Source organism: Acomys minous (assembly GCF_964271855.1).
Source record: "Acomys minous genome assembly, chromosome: 12".
NCBI classification, from domain to species: domain Eukaryota; kingdom Metazoa; phylum Chordata; class Mammalia; order Rodentia; family Muridae; genus Acomys; species Acomys minous.
Window position 1 is genome coordinate 33,721,319 of NC_140493.1, and position 14,697 is coordinate 33,736,015.

The window sequence follows — 14,697 nt, forward strand, 5'->3', positions numbered from 1 at the left end:
CCAGTGATACACACAGCACCTGAGCCATGAAAGGTACTCTGAAAGCGTCTTATTTCTTTAAGTCCTGGCAACACTTTCTGTCTGGACTTTCATTTTGAGATGATTCTGTAGAGAAGTTTGTACGAGTATTTCTTAAATTAACATTATACTTGTAACAAAAGAAACAATTTTACCACAATGAAAAATTAACCAAAAAAGCTCAGAGTCTCCTGCATCATGCAGACTTGCTATCTTTGCTGTATTTGCAGAGTACACAAAGTAGGAGCGTCTAAATCATTTCCCTACCACATTTCCCTGCTTCCTTTTCAAGGAGACAGATTCTGGAGGCCAATGACCACTCTATGACTAACCTGAGGTAAGCAAAATTAACAAGTTGTGTGTTTTAAATACAAAAATTATGAATTTGGCTCTCATGCAGAAAGAGTAAGCTCTTTATAACACCTGCAATATTAAATTGATTTAGTCTGCTGAAAAACAAGACAGTGAGTTATTGAATCTGTGTTTAATTCAGTGCACTTTATAACATATTTAAGGAATTCAGTTGTATAAAACAGGATCTGAATCTTATCAGATGAAAATATTTTCTCTGTTACCAAGCCTCAGGATGTATGTCTGAGAAAACAAATTAGGCTCCAGCTCTCCTAAGCTTGATAATAGTGCCCCCTAATGGGAATTTTAACTTAAGGTTTTTTAACTCACATTTTTAAAAATATTCTCTAATAAGTAGGTTACCTCACTTTCACCAAAAAGCAAATTCTCTAATATAGGTTTAGCAAAAGTGGGCCAAAGAGTTAACCTGTGTTAAATTTTAAAAAACAAACAAAAAAACACTGAGAATACCAGAAACATAAAAGACACGTTTCTAGGTTTTACCGTATCCTATACCACATTATCCAAGAAGACAACTAGGCGAGCAGTTTTATCCCAAGGAGACTGTCGTCACCACATTTCTCATACTCCCTAAATGAGCAATCAGTGTCTGCTGCAAAGACATTATAGAAGCTGACAAAAACTGGCTTGTGGGTTGTTTATGTCACAGGAGCTCCAGGATGAACCCGTTCCCAATGCAGCCACAAGCTGACACCTACAGTCACACCTAGCTCTACCCTATTACCTACAGTTAGCTCCCCTAAGCATCAGCAACTCAGTATGTGTTATTTTCTTTAAAAGGAAAGGCACAGCTCCCGACTGTGATATTTCCCAGGGTTGCCAGGGAAATAAATGCAATAGTATTAAACTTTTATTTTAGTGCTCACACTACATTTTGAACTTCTGTAATACTAAGTACAACCTACAGAAGAAATAAGCATTGAGCAACAACCACCAAACAGATATTTAAAATTAAAAGAGAAACTGTCATCTTATTCTTTATCCAAACAAGATGGCGAGTAAGAAAGTTGTATTATCAGTCAAAACTTTGCAAAGAGCCAAAATATAAGCATTTTAGGCTAGAGACCAATTTGATTATTGTTACCACTATAGCAGGAATACAGCTACTAATACATAAAAAGGACAGCCTTCCAGTAAAACTTTATTTACAACAGCAGGTACAGGGATCAGTTTCTAAACCCAGTTTTAAGGTTCACTGATATTTCATTTGTACCACAGATTAAAATCCCTTACTTTACATAAGGCATCAAAACAAAACAAAACAAAAAACCAAAACCCAAAAAACAAACAAACAAACAAAACATGTCCCAACAAGAACTCTTTAAGAAACCCAAGTCATATAATTACCGTAACTATGAAATACTTGGTATCTTAGTTTCATAAGGTAGGTGGCCAAAGAAAAGACTTTCCTCTTAATAAATTTGCAAGGGCACTGAATAATGGAAAAAAAAAAATCTAAAGGGCACTACATTCTGATGGTTGTTACGAAAATACATGGGCTTAGGTAACTGAACCTGAAACTACTCAAGGCAATGAAGAAATAAAGTGTTATGTTATACTTTCATAAGGTGAGGAATCTCATTAGTGTTTTGTGTTTTGCTGTGTGCACACATTTGCATGTGTATCCGTGTGTGCTGCATACACACAGACAGCAAAAGACAATGGCTGGTGTCTTCACCAATCACTTGTATTTTGAGGAGTCTCTCATTGAACCTGAAGCTCAATTCTGCTTCACTGGCTGGCCAATCAATTACAGGGATCCTCTTCCGCCCCACGACCTTGTCCCGCTCTGTGGGGTTACAGACATGAACCACAGGGCCTAGGGTTTTGGGGGTTCTGAGTGCTGGGGATCTAAACGGGTTCTCAATGCTCCTGTGGCAGGCTCTTAACAGACTGAGCCACATTCCTGTCCCTCATTAGTTCTTAAAGGTTAACCAAGAGATTTAAGCTTGCTTAATAGACTTCAGCTATGGAATTACACTGTTTTGCATTCAATGTATTTTAATCTGTGATGCACACTTCTGTTTCCTAATGCAGAAAACATGGCTAATAAAAAAAAAAAATCTTAAACTGAGCAGAATACGCCCAGGATTTAAGAATCAGTATTACTAAATGCAAAATAAAGTTTCTCCCTATCCTGAGGCTGTTAAAACCTTAAACTCCTTAGAGTATATGGTCACTAGCTATTCATGTCAACTCATAAGAGGTTAACTTCCAGTGATCAAATTGTAAAATTAATAACGCTATACAGCACAACTGTACTAAAGACCATTTCATTGGAATCATAAGGAATCTTATTTAAAAAGCAACAACCACCCAACAAAATTAGGTATCAGCATTATATATTCTGAGAGCGTTTCTACTCTCACTAACCATGCTGCTTCAATAAACCTCTAAAGCTCTTCATTTGTAAGAGAAACCAACTGTATCAACAACCACTCGTCCCTATTCCGGAAACGTGAACATTAAATTACAATTAAGCGTCTCCAGAAATGCTGAATAGAAAAATTCATCTCTCCGATAGTGCTATTAACAGACTATACACAAATCCCAACATGAATGCTATCAAAGGTGTTTAAGTTTACATTAATCCAGATGAAAACCGGCCTGTTTAAAACAGGGGGGGAAATGCATTCTGCACAGAAATTTAAAAATGACACACAAGCAGTTCAGTGTCTGAAACAAAAGCAGGTATGTGATTTTCCAGAGACATTAAGTTAATGGAAACTGATTTCCAGATGAATGATGGTACAACGAACTCAACCTCTGCAGGAATATACTTTACAGGTATATGTTCAAGTTGCTTCTAAGAGGCTAAATAGTGGCACTTTATTAGGTTAGAAGTAATCGTTTAAGGACAGCCAAGACTATGCAGAGAAACTGTCTTGAAAACAAAACAAAACAAAAAAAACAAAATTATTATTATTATTTAAGAGTTATATAAAAAAGCACCAGGGACCAACAAGGTTGCTCCGTAGGGAAAACACTCATCATGCAAGACTGACGATCTGAGCTCCATCTCCAGAAGCCACACAGAGGTGGGAAGGCAAAACTGACCTCTACCCTACACACATTCTGTGACATACGTGCTTCTTGACAATAATAATTTTTTAAAGTTTCATTTGAAAGTATCCAGAGGAGGAAACTAAAAAGCTACCCAATTCACATCATCATAGATACAGTATTTAGAAATAAACTTAACCAAGAAGACAAAAGATGTTTTATCAATACTCAGTGACCTACATACATATTCAATGCAGCTCCTATCAAAACTCTACTGTTTTAGGCACAGTGCCGCAGGCCTGTTAAGCCAGCACCCAGAAGGCAGAGGCAGGCAGATTGCTGTGAGGTAAGGTCAGCTGGTCGACAGAGCTCAAGGACAGCCAAGGCAACACAGAGAAACCTTGTCTCAAATAAAACAAAACAAAACAAAAGACATCACAAAGCTAAGTAACCTAAGGTGTGTTCTTGTATTAATGGTCCTGCTTGACTCCATCTTAAGATTAAAAGCCATTTTGTTAAAAGGTCAAAATAGAGGCTTGAGACATGGCTCAGCAGTTAAGAGCACTGTCTGCTCTTCCAGAGGTCCTGAGTTCAATTCTCAGCAACCACATGGTGACTCACATCTATAATGTGATCTGATGCCCTCTTCTGGACTGCAGGTGTATGTGCAGGCAGAATGCTGTATACATAATAATAAATAAATATTAAAAATTCAAAATAAAAGGTCAAAATAAGTGTACTTCTGCTTTCTGTAAAACTTGGAATTTGACCAGGTCTTGACCTATTTTCTGGAATTTACAGGTTTTGGAGCTATATAAACCCCAATGACTCCTGTGTTCAATGCTATTTTCTCAAAAACCTACTTAGGGAGGATGCAGTGTCTGACAGAAAATAAAGCTCGCATAATTTGACCAAACAATTGGGTAATAATTTTTATTGGTATTCGGTGGGATTAACAGACATCTGAACCAGAACAATGTCTAGAAATCAACCCCTAGCATATATATGGTCAAGGATCAACAGAGCTATCTATCAGGACCACTCCATAGAAAAGGGTGAGTCTCTTCTCCAAAGCTAGAGAATCTGGACCCTGTCACTATACATACAAAAGCTAACTCTAAATCATGTAAGTACCTTAGTTTAGTATTTAAAGCTGTAAATACTCCTAGAAGAAAGCAGGAAAAAAAGCTTCTTTTTAAAATTGTCAATTGTCTCTTCAATTTAACTAAATATACAGACAACAAAAGTAAAACAAAATCCCATCAAACTTTACAAGTGTAGAGTAAAGGGGGTAAAAAAAAAAAAAAAACCAGAATGAAAGGGCATTCCACTGAGCAGAATATATTTTGCAAACAATTATCCAGTAGGAGATTAATAACTACAAAGAAGTGCAAACTGATGAAAATTTTTCAATTTTAAAATGGGAAGGGGAGCCCAGTGTGGTGGCGCACACCTTTAATCCTAGCACTAGGGAGGCAGAGGCAGGCAGATCTCTGTGAGTTCAAGGCCAGCCTGGTCTACAAAGTAAGTCTAGGACAGCCAAGGCTAACACAGAGAAACCCTGTCTTGAAAAAACAAAACAAAACAACAACAACAAAAATAAAAAATAAAACAATAAAATGGGAAGGGGGCTTAAATAATTCTTTCTCCAAAAGCTATTCAAACCATCAAGCAAGACTAGGCCCTCCATATCCACAGGGCCCACAACCAGGAACCTAATCAATCTCAGAGCAAAACTATGTGGGAAAGAATTTGCATCTGAGACTGCATGGTGGCACACACCTATAATCCCAGCACTTGGAAGGCAGAGGCAGATGGAGCTCTGGGAGTTCGAGGCCAGCCTGGTCTACAAAGCAAGTCCAGGACAGCCAAGGCTACACAGAGAAACCCTGTTCTTCCTCCCACCATTCCAAGAAAGAACATGTGTCTGTATTGAACATTTATAGACTTGTTGTTATTCTATCAGTAATATACTATTATCAATCACTCACGTATTAGGCAAATGGATAAAGTGATGATTTCAAGTATATAGAAGGATGTTCATAGGTTACATGTAAATACTATACCGTTTGACATAAAAGGAATTGAGCATCCAAAAAATTTTTTATTTAGGAAGGCATCCTAAAACCAATCCCTAATAGGAATCAAGGAATGGTAAGATACAAATAGTGGTTCAAATGACATCAGTGCTCATCAAGAGATGCTATGCAGGCCACTGAGAGAAAGCATCCTACCCAAGGCCAGACCCCAAATTCTGTGATACCAACAGTGGTGCAACAGTGGCAATAAAGGCTATGGGAGAAACAACAACTTTAAACTGGATCTGAGGCCTGCTCCAAAGAAGGGAATTCATGACTAGAAACCTCGTCAAAAGACCATGGCTCTGCTCTGAAGGTCATAGACCTAGGTGGGAGCCTACTACTGTTGTTAAATGAAAATATTGTCACTGGGTGTGGTGGTGCATGCCTGCAATCCTAGCACTTGGGAGACAGAGGCAGGTGGATCACTAAGAGTTCAAGGCCAGACTGATCTACAAAGAAAGTCCAGGACAGCCAAGGCTACACAAAGAAACCCTGTCTCAAAAACCAAAACCAAAAATAAACCCGAACATGTTGTCAAACTACGTTCTACATATTTATGTCTATACCCATAGATTAACATTGCTCTCAGCTTTAGCCAGAAAAGCCTCTTTCTGAAGCAAGCAGCAATGCAGAGGCTCCTAACTGGTGAGGTGCTAAGAAAAAGTTAAGGCAGTGCTCAGCCCTAAATAAGACATCTAAATCACCCCCATCCCACCCCATCCCCCACACACAAGGTTGAGAGAACATATAAGAGGAGGCAGAACGAATCTTAGAGATGGAGGATGAGTGTTGTGAAGATGCTGTCTTCTTGGCATGATATCAGTCAGCTTTCCAGGATGTAGTTAGTATTAACTGGACCCAGGGGGTCACCAAGAAAAGGGTAAACAAATAAAATAATGCAATAGCCATGAAGGTGAAGGTGGGATGGTGATGTGTTAGGAGGCGTTGTGAGGAGTAGGAGAGTGGGAATGGGGAGCAGGTATGATCAAGATGCATTATATACATGTACAAGATTGTCAAGGGATAAATAAAAGATATTCTTGGTTGGAGAGATGGCTCAGGACTGGAGTTTGGTTTCCAAACCTACATCAGGTGGCTCAACCGTCTACTATTACTCCAGCTCCAGGGGATCCAACACATCCACATAGATATACAAACTCGTATATATACACATAAAAACATCTTTCAAATAAAAACAGTCTTACCTCAGCCAGGCATGGTGGCCCGCGCCTTTCATCTCAGCACTAGGAGGCAGAGGCAGGCGGATCACAGTGAGTTCGAGGACAGCTTGGTCTACAAAGCAAGTCCAGGACAGCCAGGACTACAAGAGAAACCCCCTCAAAAAACAAAAAAACAAAACTGGATGAAACTTGAAGGCACTGCCTCAAAGTCAGCATGATTAAACTTAGCAGTTACCTAAAAGGCATCAAACAGAAAGCAATACAAAGCAGTGACTGAAAGGTGACAGACAAACGTGTCAATAGTTTCACTCCTACAAAAAACTTCCTAGAGGTCTACTGACAAGCATATATTTCATATGCCTGGTTTTTTTTTTTAAGGTTATTTTTGCCATATGCTTTAAGCAACAATTTTTAATTAAAAAATACATATAGATAGTGCCCTAAAGTTTAAAAAAAGTGAAGTTATTTAACTAGATTTTGAAAAAGTAATCTTTTCTCTCTCTCCCTCTCTCCCTCTCTCTTTGGTTTTTCAAGACAAAGTTGCTCTGTGTAGCCCTGGCTGTCCTGGAACTCACTCTTTAGATCAGGCTGTCCTCAAACTCAGAGATCCACCTGCCTCTGCCTCCCCAGTTAAAACACTAATCTTGATGGAGCTTGTGTCTTGTATAATCTTCTAACTACAAGGAAGATCTTCCTAAAGCAGCCAGCAATGCTTATCTCTTCTTATACCTTCACAACAGAAGGCAATGGAGGCCAAAAGACAAAGGAATGAACTTTTTATCATACAAATTCTCATTGCATTGCCGTGTAATTTTTCCAAAAAACAAGTGATTTAGGTTAAACCAATAAGACTCCCAGTAACAGATAAAAGGTTAGGTTGGAAGTTGAGCTCACATTATTTGCAGACAGACTTGACCATAGTCCATAGCCTTACCTTCATCAAAGTCAGCGTCATCCTCTGTGTGCTGGGGGAATGGGAAACAGTTGGTTATTTCTAGCCGATCTTCTACAACCAGACCCAGGAGCACTCCTTGAACAACCTCAGTGCCTTGGCCTTCTTCTTGGTAATGTTTGATTATCTTTAATACTACCTAAAAGAAAATCAATAAGAGAACTTAAAAAACATACTAGTTTATGTTTTACTTATTTCTACAGAAAAAAACAAAAGGACCAGTAAGTTTGTAAAACCACAAATGTTAAGTATTAGGACTGAAGACATTTTGTCTTGCAAACCATTCCCTTTAGCCTCACATAAATAATAAGGTTGACAGGAGGTTCTTGAACACTTAACCCTATTAATGAGATCACTAAACCTTTGCTAAAACAAAGTAAGCAGATTATCAGAAGGCATGTGAGGTTAATGTAGATTTTTCAGAAGAAAGTTATAATGGATTCCTTAAAAGCAGGTATCTACATATGAAAATGGGGATGTTAATGCCTAGAATCCAGTAGATTTTCACCAAGAAGCCAGGTCAGAATAACCTTATTCCCTTTCATAAAGAAATTAATGCTGAAGAGGGCTATTTGAGTATTTAAACAAGCAGGTCCAAGCGGTGCAGAGAAAGACCACCTTACACTCTCTCCAACGTTCCTCACTGCCCACTTATTTCCGTATAAAGACCAAGGACAACAGTCCATTAAACATACCCAAATGAGATGGGAAATGCATACTGATCTCATTATCTGCTAAATAAATACAGCAGATAAAAACATGAGTAAGAAAAGGTAAATATAGGAAAGCGAGCGTAAAACATTGCCATGAGGACTGAGTTCAATAAATTCGTGTGTCTGGAAAAGCACTCGCAAGAGTGCCTGTCAAAGAGCAAAGGATTGCCAGGTAGTAGAGCATTAGTGCTACGTGGAAAGATAAACCTGGGAGTCACTAGTGCTCACTCCAATAACATTTCAAATTTAAGGAGAAATTAGTTACAGCATTCAAAAACTGGCCAAAGAGCCAGGTGTGGTAATACACGCCTTTAATCCCAGCATTACAGAGGCAGAGGCAAGTGGATCACTGTGAGTTTGAAGCCAGCCTGGTCTATAAAACGAGTCCAGGAAGCCCAAAGCGACACAGAGAAACCCTGTCTCGAAAAACCAAAAACAGAAAAGAAAAAAAAAAAAAAAAAAACTGGCCAAAATAAAAAGCCATCAAGAAAAACTAGATCAACAAAATAATAAATGATCTTGCCATTTCAATGTCATGAAATAAAGCATTCAAAAACAAAACAAACCCACATCCTTCTCAAACCTGAGCAGTTTCATTCACGATTTGAAATTGTGCTGTCTTTCTGCTTTCATCCAGCTGTGATGTGCTATGAATATGAATGGACGGACCCTAGACTCTGGTGTTTAGCGCTGTGCCCCAGCTGGTGACAGTGTTTCTGGAGGTTCTGGAAACTCTAAGAGGTTACATCTAAATGGAGGTCCCTGGGGACATGGTTTCAAAATTCATGCCTGGTCCCCAACCCCTTCCTTGCAGTGTTTCTCTGTCCACATGAGGTGAGCAATCTCCTCTGTCGTGCACTCCTGCCACCCTGATGGTGCTCTACTTAGATACATGGGGCCATGCAGCCATGAACTGAGCCATCTGAAGCCATCAACCAAACTAAAGCTTCCTCTTCAGTTGTTTTTCTCTGATGTTTGCCAGAGCAATGCAGAGTAACACACCTGCACACAATGTTAGTTTTGTGTTGCCGTGCCAGGCTGCCAGACAAACAGCTTTGAAGGATAGGTGACTTTAGCTCAGTTTCAGGGTTCCAGCTTATGTTCTGCAGAGGGTGAGGCAAAGCATCATGCAGACAGCATAGTGGAGTTGCCTGAGCTAATGTCTCCGTGGCAGGAAATATAGAGACAATGAAAGAGCAGTGACAAGTACCCTCAGAGCAGCCCTCGGGTATTATTTCCTCCAGGTAAGTCCTACCACAGAAGTTTCCACTTCTCAACGTCACCATCATTATCAATAATTCATGACTGCTCTATGTCTTACATGCAATGAAGGATTTAATCCTTACAGATACCTTTTTATTAGTCAACTATACTGTTTTCCTATCTTCTCTAAGAAACAAGGAAGCTGACATGAAATGACTATAGTCGGGTAGAGCCTTGGCACTTCACAATAACTGAGAAAGAATAGGTGTGCTAACCATGTTTACAACAAAGGCTAGACACTGACGCAGTGTCAGCATCTGTAAGAGGTGTCCCTGGGACTGTGGGTATGCGCTAAGGGGTTCAAGCAGGAAGGACAAGCTTACAAGGTCAGGCAAGAGAAGGCCGTGAAAAATGGTGATGGTGATCAGATTGTGCCCTGGTCACTGAAAGCCAAAGTATCCAGCTGTTCCAAAATACAAAGCAGCTTTTAATCTTCACGCATCAGTCTCATGACTACAAGTTGCAAGCTGGGAATGTCCACGAACAATAATCCTATTTCCAGCCATGCTCACCTGCTCACTTTCTTTCCCTCCAACCACCTGTGTTTCTTTCCATAAAACAGTGCTGACAGATTCGTTCTGCTTATTGATGTCAGGCTCCCTGTTCTTACTTTCAAAAGAGGATGCCCAGAAGGCTTCCGCAATATAATTTGTTTTTAATGTGTCACAAATGACCCCACACACTCCCAAGCCCTACATCACTTTTCTCAGCTTAACAAAATGATCGGAGAAACGTTATCAGAATAAATACAGCCCCATACTAGGTACCTAGTAAAAGCCATCTAGGGAGCCCTAAAATATACCTGTGCCCAATCTTAATTCTCTGAATTCAGTTAACGGACGTCAGCTAGATGCATACTTTTGGGGGAGTTTTCCATTCAGATTTTCCAGGTGACTATACCATTCTACTTTACTCTAATATCTTAAATTTTAATTTATTTTAATTATTATTTAATGTATGTGTGGGTATATGTATCCTCTGTGGGTGTTAGGCCATGAGAAGAGCCTGTGAAAGCCAGAAGGAGTCACTGGATCTGCTAGGGCTGACGTTACAGGGGTTGTGAGCCACCTGGTGCTGAGAACTGAACTTGGGCCCTCTGCATAGCAGTAAGTGCTCTTAGTGAGTACACAATCTCTCACATCCTAACTTTGTTTTGGGGGTTTGTTTTTTGTTTGTTTTGTTTTTTGAGAGAGTTTCTCTGTGTAGCCTTGGCTGTCCTGGACTTGCTTTGTAGACCAGGCTGGCCAAGAACTCAGAGGACTGCCTGCCTCTGCCTCTGAGTGCTGCGGTTACAGGAGTGAGCCACCGAGCCTGGCTTTCTATTCTAATTCTTAATGGACATGATCCAGCTTTCCTTTGTCTTTGTTGGTTTAACTCCTCAAAAGACTGTAATGCCATGAGCCCTCTTCTTTCTTCAAAGATTTCATTGCTTCTAAAAGGTGCAGAAAGTGAGAAAAACAGATCAAATATGAATATTCTATCTATAAAAGCAGAAATTTCATCCCTAATAAAGAAGCTTAGCTCTACTCGGAAGACCATTACAGTACAGAAGAGGGAAGAGAACAGCAGAGACCCCAGGGAGCACACAAGTTTTCTCTCATCCAGTAAAGCTCAGGGCGATGACCTGAACAAGACTCAAGACCTAGTGCTGACTAGAATGCTATAAGAGTGTCCTGGACGTTCTGCTCCAACCCCTGCCCCAGGATAGGAGTAAACTGGAGGGAACACTGCAAAACAACCTTCCACACTTTAAAATATCACCACGCTCTGGGTCTGGTGTTTAACCTACTCAGTGTGCCCTGCCTTCCAAGTGTCCAAGTGTTCTCTCTCCAAATAGTGAGTTGTCTCTTGAGCCATCTTGGAGATTTCTGAGGTTTGCATGACATAAAGCGAGGCACGGAATCCCACCAGCAAGATACTAACAGACTCCAGGTCTGCTCAGACACACTAAAGGGAACGTTTTTTTTCTGGATCATTAATATACACTGTGAAGAAACAAAACAGGCTACTACTTAATCTCCAGAACACAAGACGATCGATTGTTTAACATGTTGCCTGGCTTTAGAAAGGAAAGCAAAACAAATAAATACAACCTATCTTTGATTCAACGTTTAAAAGCAACACATGACGTAACATAAGATAGCAGTATTCTCAAAAGTATAGGAGTGACCCTCAAAGCTCAGGGATCTACAAGGAAGTGGAAAGAGTGTAAGAGCCAGAAGCAACGGATGACTCCAAGGAAACGACGTCTTCCAGGCACAACAGGACTGATGCACATTTGAACTCACAGGGCCTCCCTGTACCCCTATATTAACCACATTTAGTGCAAGCCCTGTTTTCATGAGTGGCAAAAGTGAACTCAATGGTATTCTGACGGACTTTTGGTTTCATTTTACTTTGTTTGTGCCTTTTCTATCTTATTGGGTTTTTGCTTATTTATTCTGATTTCCATGTGCTGTATTTTGAAGTTTGCTTTTTTATTTGTGTTTGTTTTTGTTTTCTTTTAAAGAAAGAAAAAGTTTTTGATGGGTAGGGAGATAGGAAAGATCTGGAGGTCGGGGAATGGGAAAACATGATCAAAATAAATTGTACAAAAAAATATTTTTCAATAGAAAAGTTTAAAACAAGCCAGGCATTAGTAGTGCATGCCTTTAATCCCAGCACTTGAGAAGCAGAAGCAGACAGATCTTCCTAAGTTTGATGCCAGGCTAGTCTACATACCAGCCAGAACAACAACAAAAAAAACCTTGTAGAAACAAAAAACAAAAACAAGCAGACAAAAGTTTAAAACCTATAGGGAGAAATAGAAATATAATCCAAAACAGCCAAATAAGTTATTACACTAGCAATCAGTAATGCTTAAATTTTAAAAGTTAACAAGGATGAATAAAATTTTCCATGATTCCCCCAAGACCTCCCTATAAATATATTAGACGCTTTCCCAGAGGGTGTGGAATACTGGAAACTCCAGGTCATCTACACAAAAAGGTCAGGGGAGAGGGGGCCTATAAAGGGGCCTTTAAATGCCCTAACAGGAAACACTTTAAATCTTACCAAAATACAGATAATGCTTTACAACAATAACTGTGTTCTTTCAAATACAGGGCTTTGAAGAACATTACCTAGAAAAGGTTTTTGCATCATCTGCACAGATTTACCAGGCTTCTGCCAGTTTCTTCTTGTCTCATTCCCTCACTAGTTCATTTGCTCAGATATTTACTGCTTTATTTCTACAGACAGGTCTCCTCTCCCATACCCTGGGATAAAGTTAAATAAATAAGGCCTATAGTTTCATGAGGTTCCAAGTTTTAGAACGGCAAGTCTCAAATAAAGTTTCCCTTTGTTCTCACCCAAATGTGTGAGAGGTTTCCATATCAAGCATGTCCTCCAGTTCTCCCACCACCCCCCAAGTGTGTCTGATTTCAAGGCAACTCTACCTGTAGTATCACATCCCAACAATTAAAAGGTCCAGCCCACACCACCACATCAGGCCTCAGGTACTTCTGACCAATGGACTATAAATCAGGGGTTCCCACCATATCTTTGTTGGTTTAGCAGCCTGGTTTAAAGGGCTTACAGAACTCAGGGAACACGTTACTGACCAGAGCAGGGGAAGGAAAGCAGGAGCTCTGGCTCTGAGCCTGCCACCTCCCAGGGCTCCAGCTCCTGAGATTCCTACACTCAGCAAGCCTTACATCTTCAGTATACTTGCTTGTTTGTCTTGTTTTTACTGATCTTTAGTAGACTAGACTCCAATCTCCAGCCACACCCTAAATCATCTCATTAACATAAACTCCTACGTGATCAGAGGGGTTGTGCATGAACAAAAGCCAATCCTGTCTCTCAAAGTCCTGCAAATTGTAGAAGCTCTGGGACAGAAACTGGAAACAAGAACCAAACACTCAGGACCCAAAACACTTAATACTCTGCTCTTAAAATCAAGAGACCCCAGAGTTACAGTATTGATAATTTCATTTCAAAACCTGAAATTGAGAAATTCTAACATTTCTCTTAACAATGATGAATGTACTGTGTATGAACTTAAGCTGCATTCTTACAAAAAATAACTTTTCCAAAGCAAAAGTACTTATTTGGGATTCAAAAAAAATGGCACTTTCAGATTTGGGGGGGGGGGGAATGTTCATTTTAAAAAATAGTTTATTCAAGCTGGGCCCAGTGGGGCACAGCTGTAATCCCAGCTCTTGGAGGCAGAGACAATCGGATCTCTTTGAGTTCAAGGCCAGCCTGGTCCACAAAGCCAAGGCTACAAAGAGAAACCCTGTCTCAGGAGAAAAAAAAATTTTATTCATGGCTGGGCATGATGGCATATGCTTTTAATTCCAGCATCCAGGAGGCAGAGGAAATCAGATCTTTGAGTTCAAGGCCAGCCTAGTCTACAGTGTGAGTTCAGGACAGCCAGGACTACACAGAAAAATCCTGTCTCAAAAAAAACAAAAACAATTATTCCGACCAGAAGAATCCGATTGTTTGACGTTTTCATGCATCTTTAAAGACTTCTCTAGAAAGCAAGTGGAGTACGTCTGCCTCTATATTCAATCTTTTATTGCAGCACCTATCACTGAGCACCTGAACCTCTACTGAACACTCTTGAAAGAATACAAAAAAGCTTGCAAAGAAAGTTTATATAGTACAAAAACTGACCCTAGAGACTTTCAAAAGAATATCTTCTATGCTAATGACAATAATGAAAACTGATCGTGATTACAGTTTGTGAAAAATGATTATAAGGAAAAGAGGCAGAGCCAGGCAGATCACTGTGAGTTCGAGGCCAGTCTGGTCTACAAATTGAGTCCAGGACAGTCAAGGCTACACAGAGAAACCATGTGTACAAAGAAACACAAAGAAAAAGAGAGGGAGAAAGAAAGGGAGAAAAAGAAAAGAAAAGAGGTGGGGTATAATGAGGAACAAGACAGTAGGCTTCACTAGAGGGGTGCAAATAAGAGTTGAAAAAGCAATCACCTAGTAAGGACCTAAGTTTTTTCGTTTTTGTTTTTTTTAAAGGACAATGAAAACTGCATCCTTGGGACACTCTAAATAAAATGCCAACATCTGCTTTTCACAAAATATGTAAGTTGTCTTTTTTTTATTTCTTA

The 14,697-nt window shown here is 39.7% G+C and overlaps 1 protein-coding gene across 1 annotated transcript in view; it reads right to left on the reverse strand.

The window, feature by feature from the left end:
- Window positions 1-14,697, reverse strand: part of EIF3H (eukaryotic translation initiation factor 3 subunit H) — an 88,235-nt gene that overhangs the window by 58,123 nt on the left and 15,415 nt on the right. Inside the window, exon 2 of the mRNA XM_084747898.1 lies at window positions 7,590-7,746. Within this exon, the coding sequence (XP_084604024.1) occupies window positions 7,590-7,746 (157 nt within the window). The remainder of the gene's footprint in view (window positions 1-7,589; window positions 7,747-14,697) is intronic.